This window comes from Rhamphochromis longiceps, linkage group LG19, assembly GCF_057381845.1.
Source record: "Rhamphochromis longiceps isolate RC_006_pf linkage group LG19, R_longiceps_female_GT1.1, whole genome shotgun sequence".
NCBI classification, from domain to species: Eukaryota; Metazoa; Chordata; class Actinopteri; order Cichliformes; family Cichlidae; genus Rhamphochromis; species Rhamphochromis longiceps.
Window position 1 is genome coordinate 12,955,953 of NC_140575.1, and position 15,648 is coordinate 12,971,600.

Sequence of the window (15,648 nt, forward strand, 5' to 3'; positions counted from 1 at the left end):
CTAACCTTATCATCTGAAGGGCAGCGATAGAGGTGCTGGAACGTCGAGATGATATTCTTGCTGAAGCGCGGGGCAAATACGTCCTTCTCTGTGCCAAACTGGTGTCGGGACTGTCTGACGATCGAGTCGATGACATACAGCCCTGGGACTTTGTATTCTGGCTTGCACTGTCGAAGAAAGACAGCTGGTGTTGAGATATATGAACAGCAGAGCAACATACGAATATCTCTGCACCTGCCTGGATGTGGCTCATGGTTCTAATTAAAGCATTAACTCACCTTCTGTATGAACTTCTCTACACTCTGGACAACATGCTTGTAGAACTGAAAGTAAAGCAAAGAGAAAAAAATATTTTGAGTGACTTGAGCAACAACATCGCAGAGCACAGTAACAAAAGGGGAACAGCACTGAGGGTTAAAAAAAACATAAAAGAGACTGGATGGAGGCTCTTAAGTAAATCGTCTTATTTCCCCGTTCCTCAGATTTACAAATTAATGACATGCACAAAAAAGAAAATAAATAAATAATTGCTTTTTTTAAAGCTTAGTTCTGTTAAAGGAGGATACAACAGACATGACAGATGGAGACAGCATCATCACTTTCTTGTGGATTTAAACAAGAATTCAAAAACTAAAAGGGCCAAATAATTAAAAAAACAATTATTTTACTATCTGCAACAGTGTGGCTGTTATTATTCATGTCTGTGAACAAACATCGCAATTACTGCACGATATAAAGTCATGAAATTTAACAGCTTTGCAGACAAGATCAAAATTACGGCTGAGGGCGGGAGTGAGCAAACTCATGAATACAGATTAAAAACTGTAATGATCACACCAGCCTGCAGGACACTCTGGAGTTAGACAACTAGTAGCACTACTAGTATAGATATTCTTCTATAATTAAAATACAGGCAAAGTGACAAATTAAACCCTAAAGACTAAAAGAGCAGAGTAACAACAAATGTAGATGCTTTCACACAGTCCACCGTATGGAACAATTAGGCACTAACACACTGAGCAGGAAGACTGATTTTTTTGTCACGCTGGAAAGACAAACATCTCAGTGATTTCAGAGGTTCATCTTCTTCCAGCACAGACATAAACCATAAACAGCTCCACGTTCTATGACCTTGATGACTGTGCATTAGTGTGATATGCAAGAAAAAGCAGAAGAGCAACATTTCCTCAGGGGAGAGTGTCAGTGCAGGGCAAAATAAGACCGCGTCAGCAAAAACACTCCAACACCCACACAGAGGAATATCGCTCATGTTTCCCACAGGTTTGAATTCTATTTCTGGCGGTGCCGGTGTTGGGGCAGGCACACACTGGTAGGGAAACGCAGGATGGGAAGAGCCGGTTGTAGCGGGTTGAAAACAGCCAAACCTTTCAAATAAGACTCAGGGGGCTATCCACTAGCAATCGATCTCTGCTGCTGTTGTCTTCGTCTCCAATACGTGAAAAAAAATAAAAACACTTCACTGCCCAAGCAGATCCTGTGTGCGAAACAGATTTATAGCAGAGCTATATATAGACTGTCTAGACAGGTGTGTTAAAGTTTAAGTGTAGCTATAAATTTATACAAATGTGTTCTTAGTGAGTCCCCTCCTCATCCTACGTTGGAACATTTAGATCCTGAGTTGAAGGGTCTCTTCTTAGATGACGATGGATCAACATAGGGCTGGGCGATATATCGAGTTTTTTTAAAAAAAAATATCGATATATTTTCATACGAGATATAAGATGTGACAATATCGTTTATATCGATATAGTCTATGTTACGTTATAATTATACTTGTGGAGCCGCAGGTTTGCCTCTCTTTCGACCACTTCCGTCTCTACGCAACGTTACTCTGCCTCGCCTCTCCTTCACTGAACACAACTCCCCCTCCCCCATAGCTTCACCTGCAGGCAATGACAAGATGAAAGCGGAAAATCTCCGTTAGCGAGTTACCGTGCGTGGGGCTGGACGGCGTCAACGTGTTAGCGAGCTAACCGCGCTAACGAGCTAACCGCGCTAACGACATGCAGCCAGGAGGGGCTGCACGGCCTAAAATCCTTTCATTTTCTCAAAAATCGACAGTGCGCCTTATGTATGAATTCTGGTTGTGCTTACTGACCGCGAACCGATTTTATGTGGTACACAGCGCTCGGCAATCTGTCAAAAAATGTTTTAATATGACTTTGCTAAGCTACGGAGCTGCACCACTTGATGGATTGTCGGAGGATTACAGCTACCGAGGAGGAGCCTCGCGGAGTGATACGTACTGTGTGTGTATAAGGACCACAAACGGCACCTGTTCAGAGACGTGGTGCAGCTGTGAAATCTGTCTCTTTGTTATTATGCTCAGCGTCTATTAGTTTACATTTTGACTGCACAATTGTGAGCTTTTTGTTATGCACAAAAACAACATTGTTTTCTTTTATTTATGGACCATGATTATTTAATAAATGCTGATAATTTATTTTTGAGTAATTTCTTCATGTACATCTACGCTGTATGTAAATAACAGTGCCCGTGTGACATCTGGGACACAGTGTGACTAAGAACTCTCTTTTTGTTCTTAACTTATGGCTATAAAAAAATCGAGATATATATCTTATATCGCCATCCAGCTAAAAAATATCGAGATATGAATTTTGGGTCATATCGCCCAGCCCTAGATCAACATGAACTGAAGAATGACATCCTACTTTGGAAAATGTGTGTCAAGATACACTGAAGAGCTTCTGATGGCTTAGTGAGATTTTTCTTTGGATTTATCTCCCATCTTTATTTTAACACTTTACTAGTTTACACTGCCACCCATGGATGGCAGAGTGGATTATCTATGCTAGACTTCAAAAGTCCCACATACATTTCTGTAAATTAACATAAATCAAGAGCTAGAAGTAACTTAGATTACTTAAACTAATCCAAACACCAGAATGTCAAATACTTGTACTACTCTGAAACTGAAAGGTTCTTCCTTATTTACAACTTACACCACTTAGCAACTCTTAGATATTTTGGCCTGCACAGCTGACATCTATAAAGATGTGCCAGTGTCTGTTATATATGCAGGCCAGAGTGGGGTTTTTACTCCACATAAACAAATATTTGCCAAACAAAAAAGATTTCTGGGTTTACTAAAAAAAGTAACAATTTTTTAAAGTGCTATTTAGTTTAGCCAAATTCAAAATTCAGGTCAGAAATATCAGCAAAATCCAGAGTTTTCTGTTAAATAAGGTAAAGCACACTGCTTGAATTAAATGTATGCAGACCAGTCCTGCAGGTATACAGCACAGGTATAACAACAAGAACAGCAACAGTCCTGACTTGTATGGCCAGTACTGCTTTTGTATGACATGTCCCAGGTTTGTGCCCCTGTGAACCAAACTGTTTAAAATCCATTGTTTATGTACTTGCATTCAATTCCCCAAAAACTCAGACCAAAAGAGCAACAACTCAAGCTACAGGACCTTACCTGAGTAAGCAGTAAAGCACCCTGGTAACTAGTCAGGATGAGGACAAGCCTGTCCTGGCTTCAGTAAAAGGATTCAGATCATGTTTTTTAAAAGACAGTTTGCCAGTCTTGTTTGTAGTCTAAATACAGGCCAACAGTTTTGGTCTGTTGATGGGATGTCTTCCTGCGTTACCAGCACTAAATTCTTTGCCTCCCCGCAAATTAACCTGGACATTGTGAGGGTTAGGCCCCTTTTCCCTGGAGTACCTACTCAGATTAACTCGCCACGACTCGACTTGGATCGACTGCTTTTCCATTACAATAGAGTACAGCTTAAATGTGAATGGTCATCGTCATAGCAACGCTGCTGAGCGTCCTGTGACGCATTTAGTATGCGATACGAACGCTACAGCAAAGGTGGACGTCGATCACTGCTCGGTCTGTGGCTTTTCGTCAGACTCGGGGACCACAGTGTTGTTTCAAAAATGGCGGTTTTGATTTTCGGAAACGAGAGACTCATGACTCATCAAGTGACACCACTGACCAGCCAATCGGTGGCATGCAATCTGATGACGTCACATTTTAGTATCGGATCACTTGGTAGATCGGCCGAGCAGTACTATTTTAGTACCTGGTACCGGGTACTATGACCTAATGGAAAACCCCAAAAACTGTGGCGAGTTAAGCAGAGTAGGTACTAATGGAAAAGGTGATTTCATCTCACAGAGGAAAAAACCTTATGGCATGCACAGAAAAACTATTTCATAAATAAATCAGAAATGTCAGAAATAGGCTTAATATTGAGAGAAGAGAGATGGGTATTACAGTGTTAGGTTTAGTTTGTTTAAATCATTATGATTAAATCATTGTACTTGCTTTCATGGACATTTTTTGGCTGAGCACTTTACACTTGAAAGTAACAGCCTCACAGGCTTTTCTCATTTAAACAGGCAGCATTTCAGCGCTTTGACAGTAAAAATATTTGCCAGTTAGGCACCTTCAAATGTACTTTTGAAACTCTGTGCAGCACTAAAAGTGACTTAGTTTCATACAGAACTTTTTGGTAGACATTACTTTTGTGCACCCATTTGCAGCAAAATCTCTTCATATCACTGACATCTAGTTTAACTAGACAGCTGCTAATGCTAATATTGTACTCATGAAAGTGCATTGACGAAGATTAAACTTGAAGATTTTTTTTAAGCTTTCTTGTGAGGTTTAGATACACAAGTGCCATGTTAAAATACAAAATCCCATCAGGAAGATCTTTGCTGGGGCTCAAAGATTTATTACTGACTAGGGCTGCACGATCAATCGTTAGAAAATCGCGATCTCGATTCATACTTATGTGAGATCTCATTTCCAAATGACAACAATTAAAAAAAAAAAAAAAAAAGACGACGACGATTGTACCGCATTTTGATTTTGATCCGGGACGTACTCTGCATGAAAACAAGCGCTCACTCTTCCTGCTCAACAAATGACAAGGGCGGAGCCTTATACCACGTGATACAGAAGCTGTGCCGTGTGATGCTAAAATTAGCAGGGAAAAAACAACGGAGAGCACGTCAAGGATGACGAGAAAGTGACAGGAGAAAATCCGTCCCGGTCAACCACCCAAACATCAATAACGGGAACCTTATACAGCGCTTCCCTATACCCGTCGAACTCCCGCAGGCACAAAGAAATTACGGAGGCTATTACTTATCACCTGACCAAAGATATGGCTCCCATCAACACGGTGCAAAACGAGGGATTTAGGAAAATGATCAACACCCTAGACAAACGCTACGCAGTGCCGTCCCGCAACTATTTTTCTATTGTTGCACTACCTGCTCTATACACGCAGCGTCGAGCAACGGTGGAGACGGAATTTCAAGCAGTACAACAACAAAGCGTGAGACATTTGTTGTTTTTATGTTCAGTCTCAACTGTTACGAAGTTGATGTGCAGTTAATAAGTGCAATAAATATTTATACTGGAAAAGTAAATCGTGAGAGAATCGTGATCTCAATTCTAAGCCAAAAAAATCGTGATTCTCATTTTATGCAAAATCGTGCAGCCCTATTACTGACTCAGTCTTTTGTATATTTGTACAAGTGCACAACAGCAATGCAGTTGTGGTTAAGCAAATGAAAGGGAGCCCTTCACCACAAGTATTTACACAGCCTGCTAAGAAAAGTCAGAATTTCTAGTTGATGATGCAATTCTGCAAACAGCCAGCAGATGGAGTCAAAGTACAACAGAGGAGCTGGTCTGATGATGTTTCTTTATCACAGAGAGGACTGTGGAGGAGTGATTCCAATTACATAAGTTCAGCTGCAGTCAAAGTTAAACTTATCTAAGGTAACATATCATGTAGAGCTTTTTCTAAAACTGCCAGCATTTTTTTTAAAAGTCATTAGGTATGATACAAGTGAAGCTAAACAAGTAAAGCTGGTGGTAGTTTTGAAATTTTGCCAACACATGAAGCTGCAAACTACAATATATACACATTATACATATGCAAGGGAAAGTGAAGCTGAAATAAGTCCACTAGAAATTTTCAAGACAAGAAATTTACAGCAGAAACTGTAAAGTATGAAGACTTAACATGGTGTGACTGTGAGAACTGCAGTATGCCATTTACAGACTCAAGCTTGCAGACAAACTTTAGTAACTTTATTCATTTACTTTAAAAAGCAATCGTCAGACTATTAAATAATTAAAGTAACTGCACCCTGGAAACAAAGCATGTCACCTTTGTTGTTTATCTTAGATTAATAAATGTGCACACTGAGCGACAACTTACGGCAAGTACACGTAAAACTACGAGTACTGTAACTCAACTACTATTGCCATTGTAACACTGGGCACACAGCTTTCTGGGGATAACAGAGGGCTTCAAGCCCTGTTTGAAATGATGCCACTGTTAGATCAGCCCTGCAGAAAGACCAACTATTTCCTCCTTCAGAGTTCTGTCTCTTGCGATTATCTACTACAAGAATTAAAACCTAAATACATAAATACATAAAATAAGCTCCTCCAATGATCCAGCAACCTGCTAGCGATGGTTCTTCCCTGTGATCACTAGGATCATAAGCTGAGATGCTGTGTTCAGCTCTGTCTGTCAGGAATTGTTGGCTCTTGAGTGGACCATTTAAACTGTTTAGAGGTGACTTGTTTTGTGATGTGACGCCGTAGGGAGACTGAATGGAAAATTACACATAACGAACTGAAACAACACTGAATACTGGCACCAGGACACATAAACAGTCCTTTAAAAGATTCAATTAGAAAGGAAAACGGCTTGGTGAATAAATTAACTGGGTGTTTCATCTTCACTCCATTCGTCTGCTGACGATGTATTTATATATTTTTTTTACTTTTGTATTCTCCCTGTGCTTTCCTTTAAGGTCTCTTCCTTGTACAGTAAAGGCAGACACTTCCTCTACGTGACCCTTAAACTGTGATTTAGCTTTAACAACAAAAGCAGCAGCAACTTAACTAATGAGTCAAGTTGGGTCTGGGTATGAAAAGCAAAGACAACTGTCGTGAACATTTAGCAGACAGTCTTCTTCACAGAGATTCTCCACCCTTTCCAGAAACCCTACTGAGCACATACTTTCACACCAAAGAATTAAAAAAACAAAAAAAACCACATGCTCATACATCACCTGCTGCAGTGTGGACCAGTCTCCAGGCAACTGATCACACACTGCACAGGCTGTGTGTGAAAGATATGCACAACACTACCTGCAACTGTTACCGAACTGCACTCATCCTTGTACTTCTAGACAGAAGACATGAGCAGCACAGTAGCATCACTGTGATTATGGTGGTTTGTGTCCCTCTATAGACATTTAGAAAGCACTGAGTAAGTAAAACACACGTGCATGTTTCTGATGAACAGATTATGAATTTAGGCAAGTATGCAAACACTGTAGATAATTATGTACTACTGTCATAATACTGTGACCCCCCCACACGCACATTTTGAAAATGCTCGATGGAATAGACAGAAACTGAAAGGAGCAAATTACAGACCATCGTGCGATCAGACTACACCCATCTTCACAAGTATTACAGCAACTACTTTAAAAGCTTTTCTTCGACAGCACATGATGATGTGAGAGTGAGAAGGACTGAGACAAAAGCCAGAGGGTTAACGTCCCACTGTGCAGCTCATCCCTGCCATTCATGTTCAACCTTATCCACATATCACATAATCTAGTCTACCACTATCCATAATCAGTGGACATAAGTGGATAGATACGTTAAAGCCTGCCTCGTTCTTTCTTCACTTTTTTAAACCTCTAGTTCTACCTGAGCCGTTTTATGTTTGTAAAGCTTGATAAATAATTGTGAAGCACTTTGTAACTCTGCTATAACATAGGTTTTATCATTTATTAGTAACTTTGGTAACCTGCGGATGTCATGATGATGACGAAGAGTGTAAATGATTAGGTTATATTTAATCTGGCAAATTTCTTCATGAGACAAAGTGATAAGGTGGTGCGACAGAGGGATCATTTAAGCAAAGCTGCAATCTTCACCACTTTTAACAGAGATGCCGTTCTTCACTCGAGGCACCAAACAAGCATCGGCCACATGCTAGCACGCGTGTGGCATTTCACTGCAGATATAGAAACCAGGACATGATCAATTCATACTTCCTGAATGAAACGTCTCTCTCAAACCGACGGCTCAGCAGAGAGCTTTGTGATTTTCTATGTCAGTCAGGATCATTTAGGCTGAGCTCAAACGTTTCACAGCACTGAAATGTAGCAGCGGAAAAAAACAAACTGAATTAGTTTATTTTGTTAATGTGTAATTACATTACACCAGCAGCCACTACATGCAGTCCTCACAGAAACACCACCTTAACTTCTGCAGACTTTTCTGCCACTGCAGGGTCTCAAATATTGCAAAGTGTCGCACTTTTCAGCAAGATTTAAAACATAATGCATTTAACATGGAATGTGATGAATGCTTTCATGTAGCTCTTAAAATAAACACTAAATCTTTGCTTGGCCAATTTTTTGCTTCATTCGTGTAACATGTGTTCAGATTTAAAGGGTTTCTGTCAGACTACTTAACCAGCCTAATTATTTTCTCTCAACCTGCAAATACTTCCAACATATAAAGAGTAACTTCATCTCTTTGTATTTAGCAGTCGGACTCAAACAGACTTTAAGTAAATAAACAAGATAAAACCCATTTAAAAATAAGTTACATATCCAGCAGTATTTTCTAACTGGACTCTGGACTTTTCAGATTAATATCTTTAAATTTCCACACTAACCTGAGATGATACGTAAGGGACATTAGAATCCACTGTTACAAAGGACCATCGTGCCACATTTATAAGTATAAGGTAAGGAAATTTCCTCTGCTCCTTTACTGTCTAACAGAATTGTTTTTAAAAGCCATAACTGATCCTAGATCAGTGGATCTATTACACATTTAGTCAATGAGGCTCTCTGCTGTGTAGAAAACATCTGTTTCGAGCCTATTAGGCGACACAAATCCCTTTGAGGTTTGTGTCAGTGAGGGCATCCGGTGTAAAAGTCTGCCAAATCAGACGTGCACAACTACCTGCTGTGGTGGCCCCTGAATAAGGGAAGAGCTTCTATAACTGGTCCTCTATTAGCTCTCATAAAAGTAACCATGCTGGGTACAGCTCACTGAGCTATGCAGCTTAAGGGTCTGAATCTGCCCCTATTTGTTTACTGTGTCTCTCCCCCAGCCTTCCTGTCCACTCTCAAACTGTCCTGGCATTATACAAATATTCTAAGAATAATAAATATTCTAAGAAAGTATCCGAGTCCCTGTGTGTGACTCTAGCAGCTAATGGCGTCAGCTTCATGAAGTAGATGTTAAATTTCTCGTTTGATATTGCAGCAAATGCAAAAAACATAAACGAAGCAGCACGTTTAAGTTTAAAACATCCATTAAAAAAGGAGAAAATAAAAACGGCATCGAAACAGTTGCCAATAATTCCCAATAAAAGTTTTCAATACAAATTCACGTTTAATAATTAATCTTACAGCTTTCATAGCTACGTACATCTGAAGTATCCTGTAGAGTAAATCTGTTACACACCGAATGTGATGTGAAAAAACAACAACACGAAATTCAGAAATTTCCAGATCCAAACTTGTCGTGTAACATATATACACACCGAACCGGTCGGATTTTTGCTAAAATTGGTTAAAAAAATAAACAAACAAATAAATAAAGGAGTAGACATGAAGCGATCATAAGCTGGTCTTGATGTTTCCAAAAAGAAAAGGAGGAAACAGATTCTGTCTGCATCCAGTTCTCAGGAGCAGCAGCAGCATTTTAAATCAGGGGCCTCGAGGGCCAGTGTGCTGCAGGTTTTAGATGTGTCCTTGATCCAACACAGCTGGTTTAAATGGCTAAACTACCTCCTCAACATGTCTTGAAGTTCTCCAGAGGTCTGGTAATGAACTAATTGTTTGAGTTGGGACCTTATCTGAAAATGGAGAGGAATCATTTAAGAGAGAGCCGACTGACCTGGAGCAGCATCTAACCGTGCGCCTGAGGTTAAATAGGACTATTTTACCATTTCCATCTCATTGTGTATTCAGTAACAGTGCGCGATTTGAGTTACGAGCACACCTGTTGCGAAATGCAGTGATCCAATTGGTCAGATCTCAGGGCTCGCAAAATCGCTAGCCCGATGTCCCACAACTAGCGATATCTCCGGTCGGGCGACCAAAATCTATCTCAGCCCCGCCCGTCGGGTTATAGCCCGATGGGCGTTTTGGATCTGAAAAATCTAAAAGATGAAGCCCGATTCAAAAATAAATGCAGCAAATTCCTCCAGTGAAATTACAAGGCTGGAAGTCAGTGGCGGTAAAATGACTTAAGATCGGGTCATTTTAGGTCAGTCTAAAAATATTTTAAACTCACAAAATATTTGCATGGATTTTATCGGTTGTATCCTGTAATAACTAATCACCTACCCTGTGTGTTGTTTCCTCAGACTGCAGAGAGGTTCCTAATTATTCCTGATCATTCATTACCTGACACACACTGTTATAGCTGCTGTCAGGTTAGGTTACTTTTAATATTTAATGTCTTTTTGGTTCAAATAATGGTAGTTTGGTGACAACTGTAATTTTTGCACCAACTTATAGTTTAAGCCAGTGCTAAAGGTTGCTGTTACAGTTCTCGTATTGCTACCTTTTAGTACAAACTGAACTGTGAATGAGAAAAATATAGTTTGTTGCAAAAGAAACCACTTGCCTGTGGGCCACACAGACGCTTGGAATTAAAATAATCCACTGAGACCAATTCATTTCACAATAATCTTCACAGGTAATTTTAGGTCTTAACGGATTCTGTGCAGACGGGGATCAGTATCACTTATTGCATGGTTTAAAGGGGAATGTTTCAGAGATTTTTTGTGTTGAAAGCTGTCCTTTTCCTGGAAGTACAGGCAGACTGATACACACAAACAACACAAAGAAAAGAGCGAGACATCTACAGCTGCTGGTGGGCAATGCCAAGTGGGTCAACACGGGTAAAATATAGGCAACCTACAAGCGTACCCAGACTGTGTAAGTGGAACCCGGCTGGTTCAAAACCATGTATTTCTCTCCTACTTGTTGCTAGTCACAGACGAAATGCAGAATGTGGCAAAAACGCAGCATTCGCTGGTTTGTAGCAAGTCGCCGGTAGCTGTGCACCTTACAGGCGTTAACGGTTTTACATTAATGCCACGCTTTCATCAATTTTTAAATAACTTGGCTGTGAAAATAATTGTCTGAACATGTGTGAGTCTGTCAGGCTGCTTCAAGAGAACATTTTAGAGCGCAGCTGATGATCATGAGTTAAGGTAACTTTTCCTTTTTTAAAGTGCAAGACTGTCTCTTCTTATCCAAACTCAAGATACGCTGAAAGACAAACTAAAATCCTGTCTTTAATCATTCATCCAATTTCAGTATATGGAGAATAGTAACAATCCAGTAAGGTTAAGTGCTCTTCAGATGCAACCTTACTCTGAGGCTGTACTGCCCATTAAACCAAATTAAAGATTCGATGCTGTGTCCACAGGAACAGTTTTCTGTGCTGGAAGTTTCGATTTTACAGTGAAGTCCTTTGTACAAAAACACTTGAAGTGCACTGGGTTGGAAGATGCTAAGTTTCTGTAGCACTGCTGTTCATTCCTCTTACAGATATCTACACTAAATAATAGCAGAGAGTAATCTAACTCTGGCAGTGACTAAAAAGACCATTTCTAATCTGGCTATGAATGAAAATTACTTTTAGAATCTTCATTCATTTTGAATGGCAGCATAAAAACTGCTGCCTGTGGACATCAGTCTCTTAGAAATTTGTGCTGAATGGGTAACATGATAACAAAGCATCTGACATTACATCTCAGATGCTTTGTTGCACCATCCCGGCTGGTCACATATGCATCGTTTTCCATTTATTATTTTTGTTTATCACGTATGTTGGCTGTTTTGAAATGATCAGCAACGTTACAGAGAAACTTCTAAAATCATGTGCCGTCCTATCCTACGGATCAGCTCCAGCACTGAAGCGCCATCATCAATCTAGTTTAAGCTCTCTAAGCTCTCCTCCATCTGAGCACGACTCAACAAGAAGCAACAGCCCCAACCTTTCATTCAAATCACCATCTGAAATATGTAGATTCAACTGGATTTCTCAGTTATTGATGAAAAAGGCAAACTTCCTGCGTGTACAAAAGACATCAATTACGACTGCTTTGCCAAAGCATGGATTTACAATTTTTAAACTGTGAACCAGACAAACCTCAAGCTTCAATGAAATAAATCTAAGATTCTAATAAAAACTTAGTCTTGACATGCAAATCTGAGTATTGCTGGAGATAAAAGCACTAAACGTGTATATTTAATGTTAAAGGACTCATGCAGTTAACTGTATACTCAACATTTAATAAGTCACTGATGGCATCTTAAACCCAAAGCTAACACATTTCCGCTCCAGCTCCATCCAACATGAAGCAACACAGAAGACTGACTTTAATTAACTGCACCAAACACAAATATCTTCAAATAACTCATGAAGAAAATCAACAAGACTGCAACTTCAATTTGAAAAACAAGAGTTCAAAGCCAACATCGACCAACGCAAGACAACCAGAACAGCAAAAGCTGTGCATCTCTGGGTGTGTGGGAACAAATTCAGTTCAATTATTTTAGTCTTCTTCCATCTTCCTTGTGAAACAACCCATACTCCTACCTAAGCTGGTTAGGGATTCTCTTATCTCTTTGTAACTCTCTCCACCCCATCCTCCTGCTTCACTTTCAGTGCTTTGGGGGAGCTGGGAGAGCTGCTGAGGGAAGGGGAAACGGGTGTTATTCACAGGTAACACAAGGCATAGAAACACCACAAGAAGAGCAGTTCCTTTAGAGTGCAAACAGGACAAAGAAATATATCATGAGAGGACTTTTGTTAAAGGCTGGTGTCCTGAACTCAAGGTGTCAGGCCCAGAATTCAAATGACTAAAAAAATAACTGTCATTTTATAAAGAAGGAAACTGTGTTTTGGTCCTTGAGTATTTCATAATAAGAACAACTTTAAGCAATGAAGTCTAAGGAGAATTTGTTAGTGACTAATGATCAGCGATGCAAAAGACCCCCCGAATTATAGGCACAGTGTGCAGGATACCAGCCAAGCATGCATAATAAAAAGCACCGTTCTGGGAAAACACTTTTTTGCCCACTTTGAAAAGTAAAAATGACCTTCACCTTTTATAAATCATCTATATATAAAATTAAGTAATAAAATTTAATTTTAAAAAAACAGCAGCATTTCTTTGGGTTTCAACTGATTTTTTTTACTTCTAAAATTTCTCCAGATGTAGAGTCTCATTTTCTGCTTGGGTTTTTAAGACACACAGATTTTGCTGTGTATTGGCTACATGCCATGTGTTAAGGCCCATTTATCCCCATGAATCATCATGTGTTTATGATACACTGACAGACCTGTAAACAGGAACCAACATGCAAAACTACTAAAATATAACGGTCCACCTGCAACATGAGGACGCACAGTTACTGTTGAGTAAGCAGGGTGAGACTTTTATTGCTATTTGTTCATTTTGTGACGTTAGAACTAGTTACAAATTCAGCTAAACTAATAATAGTCAAGTACAAGAGCTTAAAGCATTTAACAGCACGCAAGAACAGAAATGGCGCCAACTACTTTCAACACTATAACAGCTAACAACTATACAGCTATGCATGTGTCTGCACTTTATTTTCAAAATCAGAAAAAACTACAAAATAAAAGCGGAGGTCGGAACTCACTGTAGGATTTTATCTTTCCTCCATCAAAGTCATTCTAGGAAGTTGTCCATAGATTCAAAATCAGACAGCAGTAAGATATATTTAAAAAGCTAATTTGGTTGCATCCCGCAATGTAACTCACTATTTCCATGACAACATTACACTCTGTTTCCCACACATGGAAAAGTATTCAAGCTCAGTCTCAGTGGGCAGAAACGCCTCCCAAAACAAATTCACTGCCATGTATCCTTTAATTTAGCCAGATTAATAACCAGCTCTATCTTTATCAAATTTAATTTCAGCCTAATTATAACACTCGGCTCTTGTTATTATGAGATGTGAATATTGCAAACAAAAATTTAAAAAAAACAAGTACTGCAGCTTTTACACGTGTACCACTGAACATAATCAGGTCAGAATAACAACTGGTTGCGTATCATTTTTAATCAGAGGATTTGCAGTTATGGTGCTACATCATAGGAAAATAATGATCAAAAACCAAACTAATAAGGCAGATGATGTGAAGCTGTATTCTTTTTAAAATCGTCCACACCTTATTTGATGCTCACGCAACACAAACTGCTGACTGAAGATTGTTCTGTTTGTTGTAATTGTGTAAAATACACAAAAGACTCCAATAGGACTGGTTTATACTGGGATCAGTCTAAATCTGTTACAGTGGTCAGATTAGGCATTTGTAGAGCCTTGACCGAGTGATGCATCAGACCACAGATCAATCAAAGCCAGCAGAAGGGACGAACTTGCTCCAGAATATTTAGCACAATCAGTAAAATCTGGAGATTATATGACACAACCAGGGTATACTAAACTTGTGATTGGCAAGTTGTTGGCCAATGAGAAAGTTCACAGGTTCACAGTCAGGTCCTGCTCTCCTCATTCATCATTTCGGGTTTTAAACCCGTAAGATAACAAAGGCTAAAACGCTCATTTTAAATGATGTCACAGTGGCAAGCTGCCGTAGTCTGAATGTGGCTTAATACGCTGTTGGCACCTAATACATTTACCTTAATGTTTTATGTCTAACATCTGTTTTATTTAGAATTCTAACCGATTTACTCAAGGCATCCCATCTATATTTTCCAGACCACAAGAAGTGCTAAAGCCGCTGTGCACTGCTGTTGGCTGCTGATGTGTTAATATACGTAAAAACTGATCAAATGCAGCCTTTTAAAAACTTTGTATTCACAATAACGTGTGTAGAATTTCCAATGTATAAAAGAAATCTGTTATCAGTTTGTGAATTCAGCCATGATTTCAAATAACAGCAATAAAACAATTATCTCATATGTTAAAATAACTTTGATGAGTTACAAAGCAGACTTATATAAATAAAAATAATGACTGTTACTTTAATTCCCGAGTTTCTGGCACTGTGCACGCTGGCTCACTGCTCAGGAATGAAGCTACTGTTATACTTGTTACTAACATCTTTGCCTTTTACACAACGAAAAGTCAGTTTTATTTAAAAAAAAACTTCTATAACTAAAACGAAGAGACTTATAAATACAGATGGTGAAAAATGTCTCTTCAAGCTTGAAAATGTTATTTACTAACAGCCTAGCACATAAATGAACTTTGTGCAGTAACAGGCAACGTTGATATGTAGACATTAACTGAAGCAGGCAAAAAAACCTCAGTGTGATGTGATACATGACCTGTTTTTGAAAACAGAATAACTCAACATCACTGGGTTCAGTTACTTTTCATACACTCAAAATGTTAACTTTACCATGTTCAACACATAACAAACAAATGTCTGATTAGAAATATACTATAAGAAAACTACATAAATTGATAAAAACCTATAGATTTGATTGGTGTTCGACTTTGCTGAAACTCCCTGTTAAACTGGGATGTTTGGCTAGCGAGGTACTTCAGTCTCACTGCACCCCT

General features: G+C 39.2%; 1 protein-coding gene across 6 annotated transcripts in view; it reads right to left on the minus strand.

Annotated features, from left to right (window-relative positions):
• The window catches only part of scaf8 (SR-related CTD-associated factor 8), a 68,146-nt gene that overhangs the window by 50,442 nt on the left and 2,056 nt on the right, over positions 1 to 15,648 (minus strand). For 5 of the 6 annotated variants that reach the window (XR_014908940.1, XM_085392499.1, XM_085392498.1 and 2 more), the window contains exons 3-4: positions 279 to 323; positions 6 to 167 (exon numbers count right to left, since the gene is read on the minus strand). Coding sequence is in view for 4 of the 6 variants with exons in the window: in XM_085392499.1 (XP_085248625.1) it covers positions 6 to 167; positions 279 to 323 (207 nt within the window). In the remaining 2 variants the exon portion in view is untranslated. Of the gene's footprint in view, positions 1 to 5; positions 168 to 278; positions 324 to 12,685; positions 12,780 to 15,648 lie in introns of all 6 variants that reach the window. The other variant, XM_085392501.1, reaches the window with a different exon arrangement.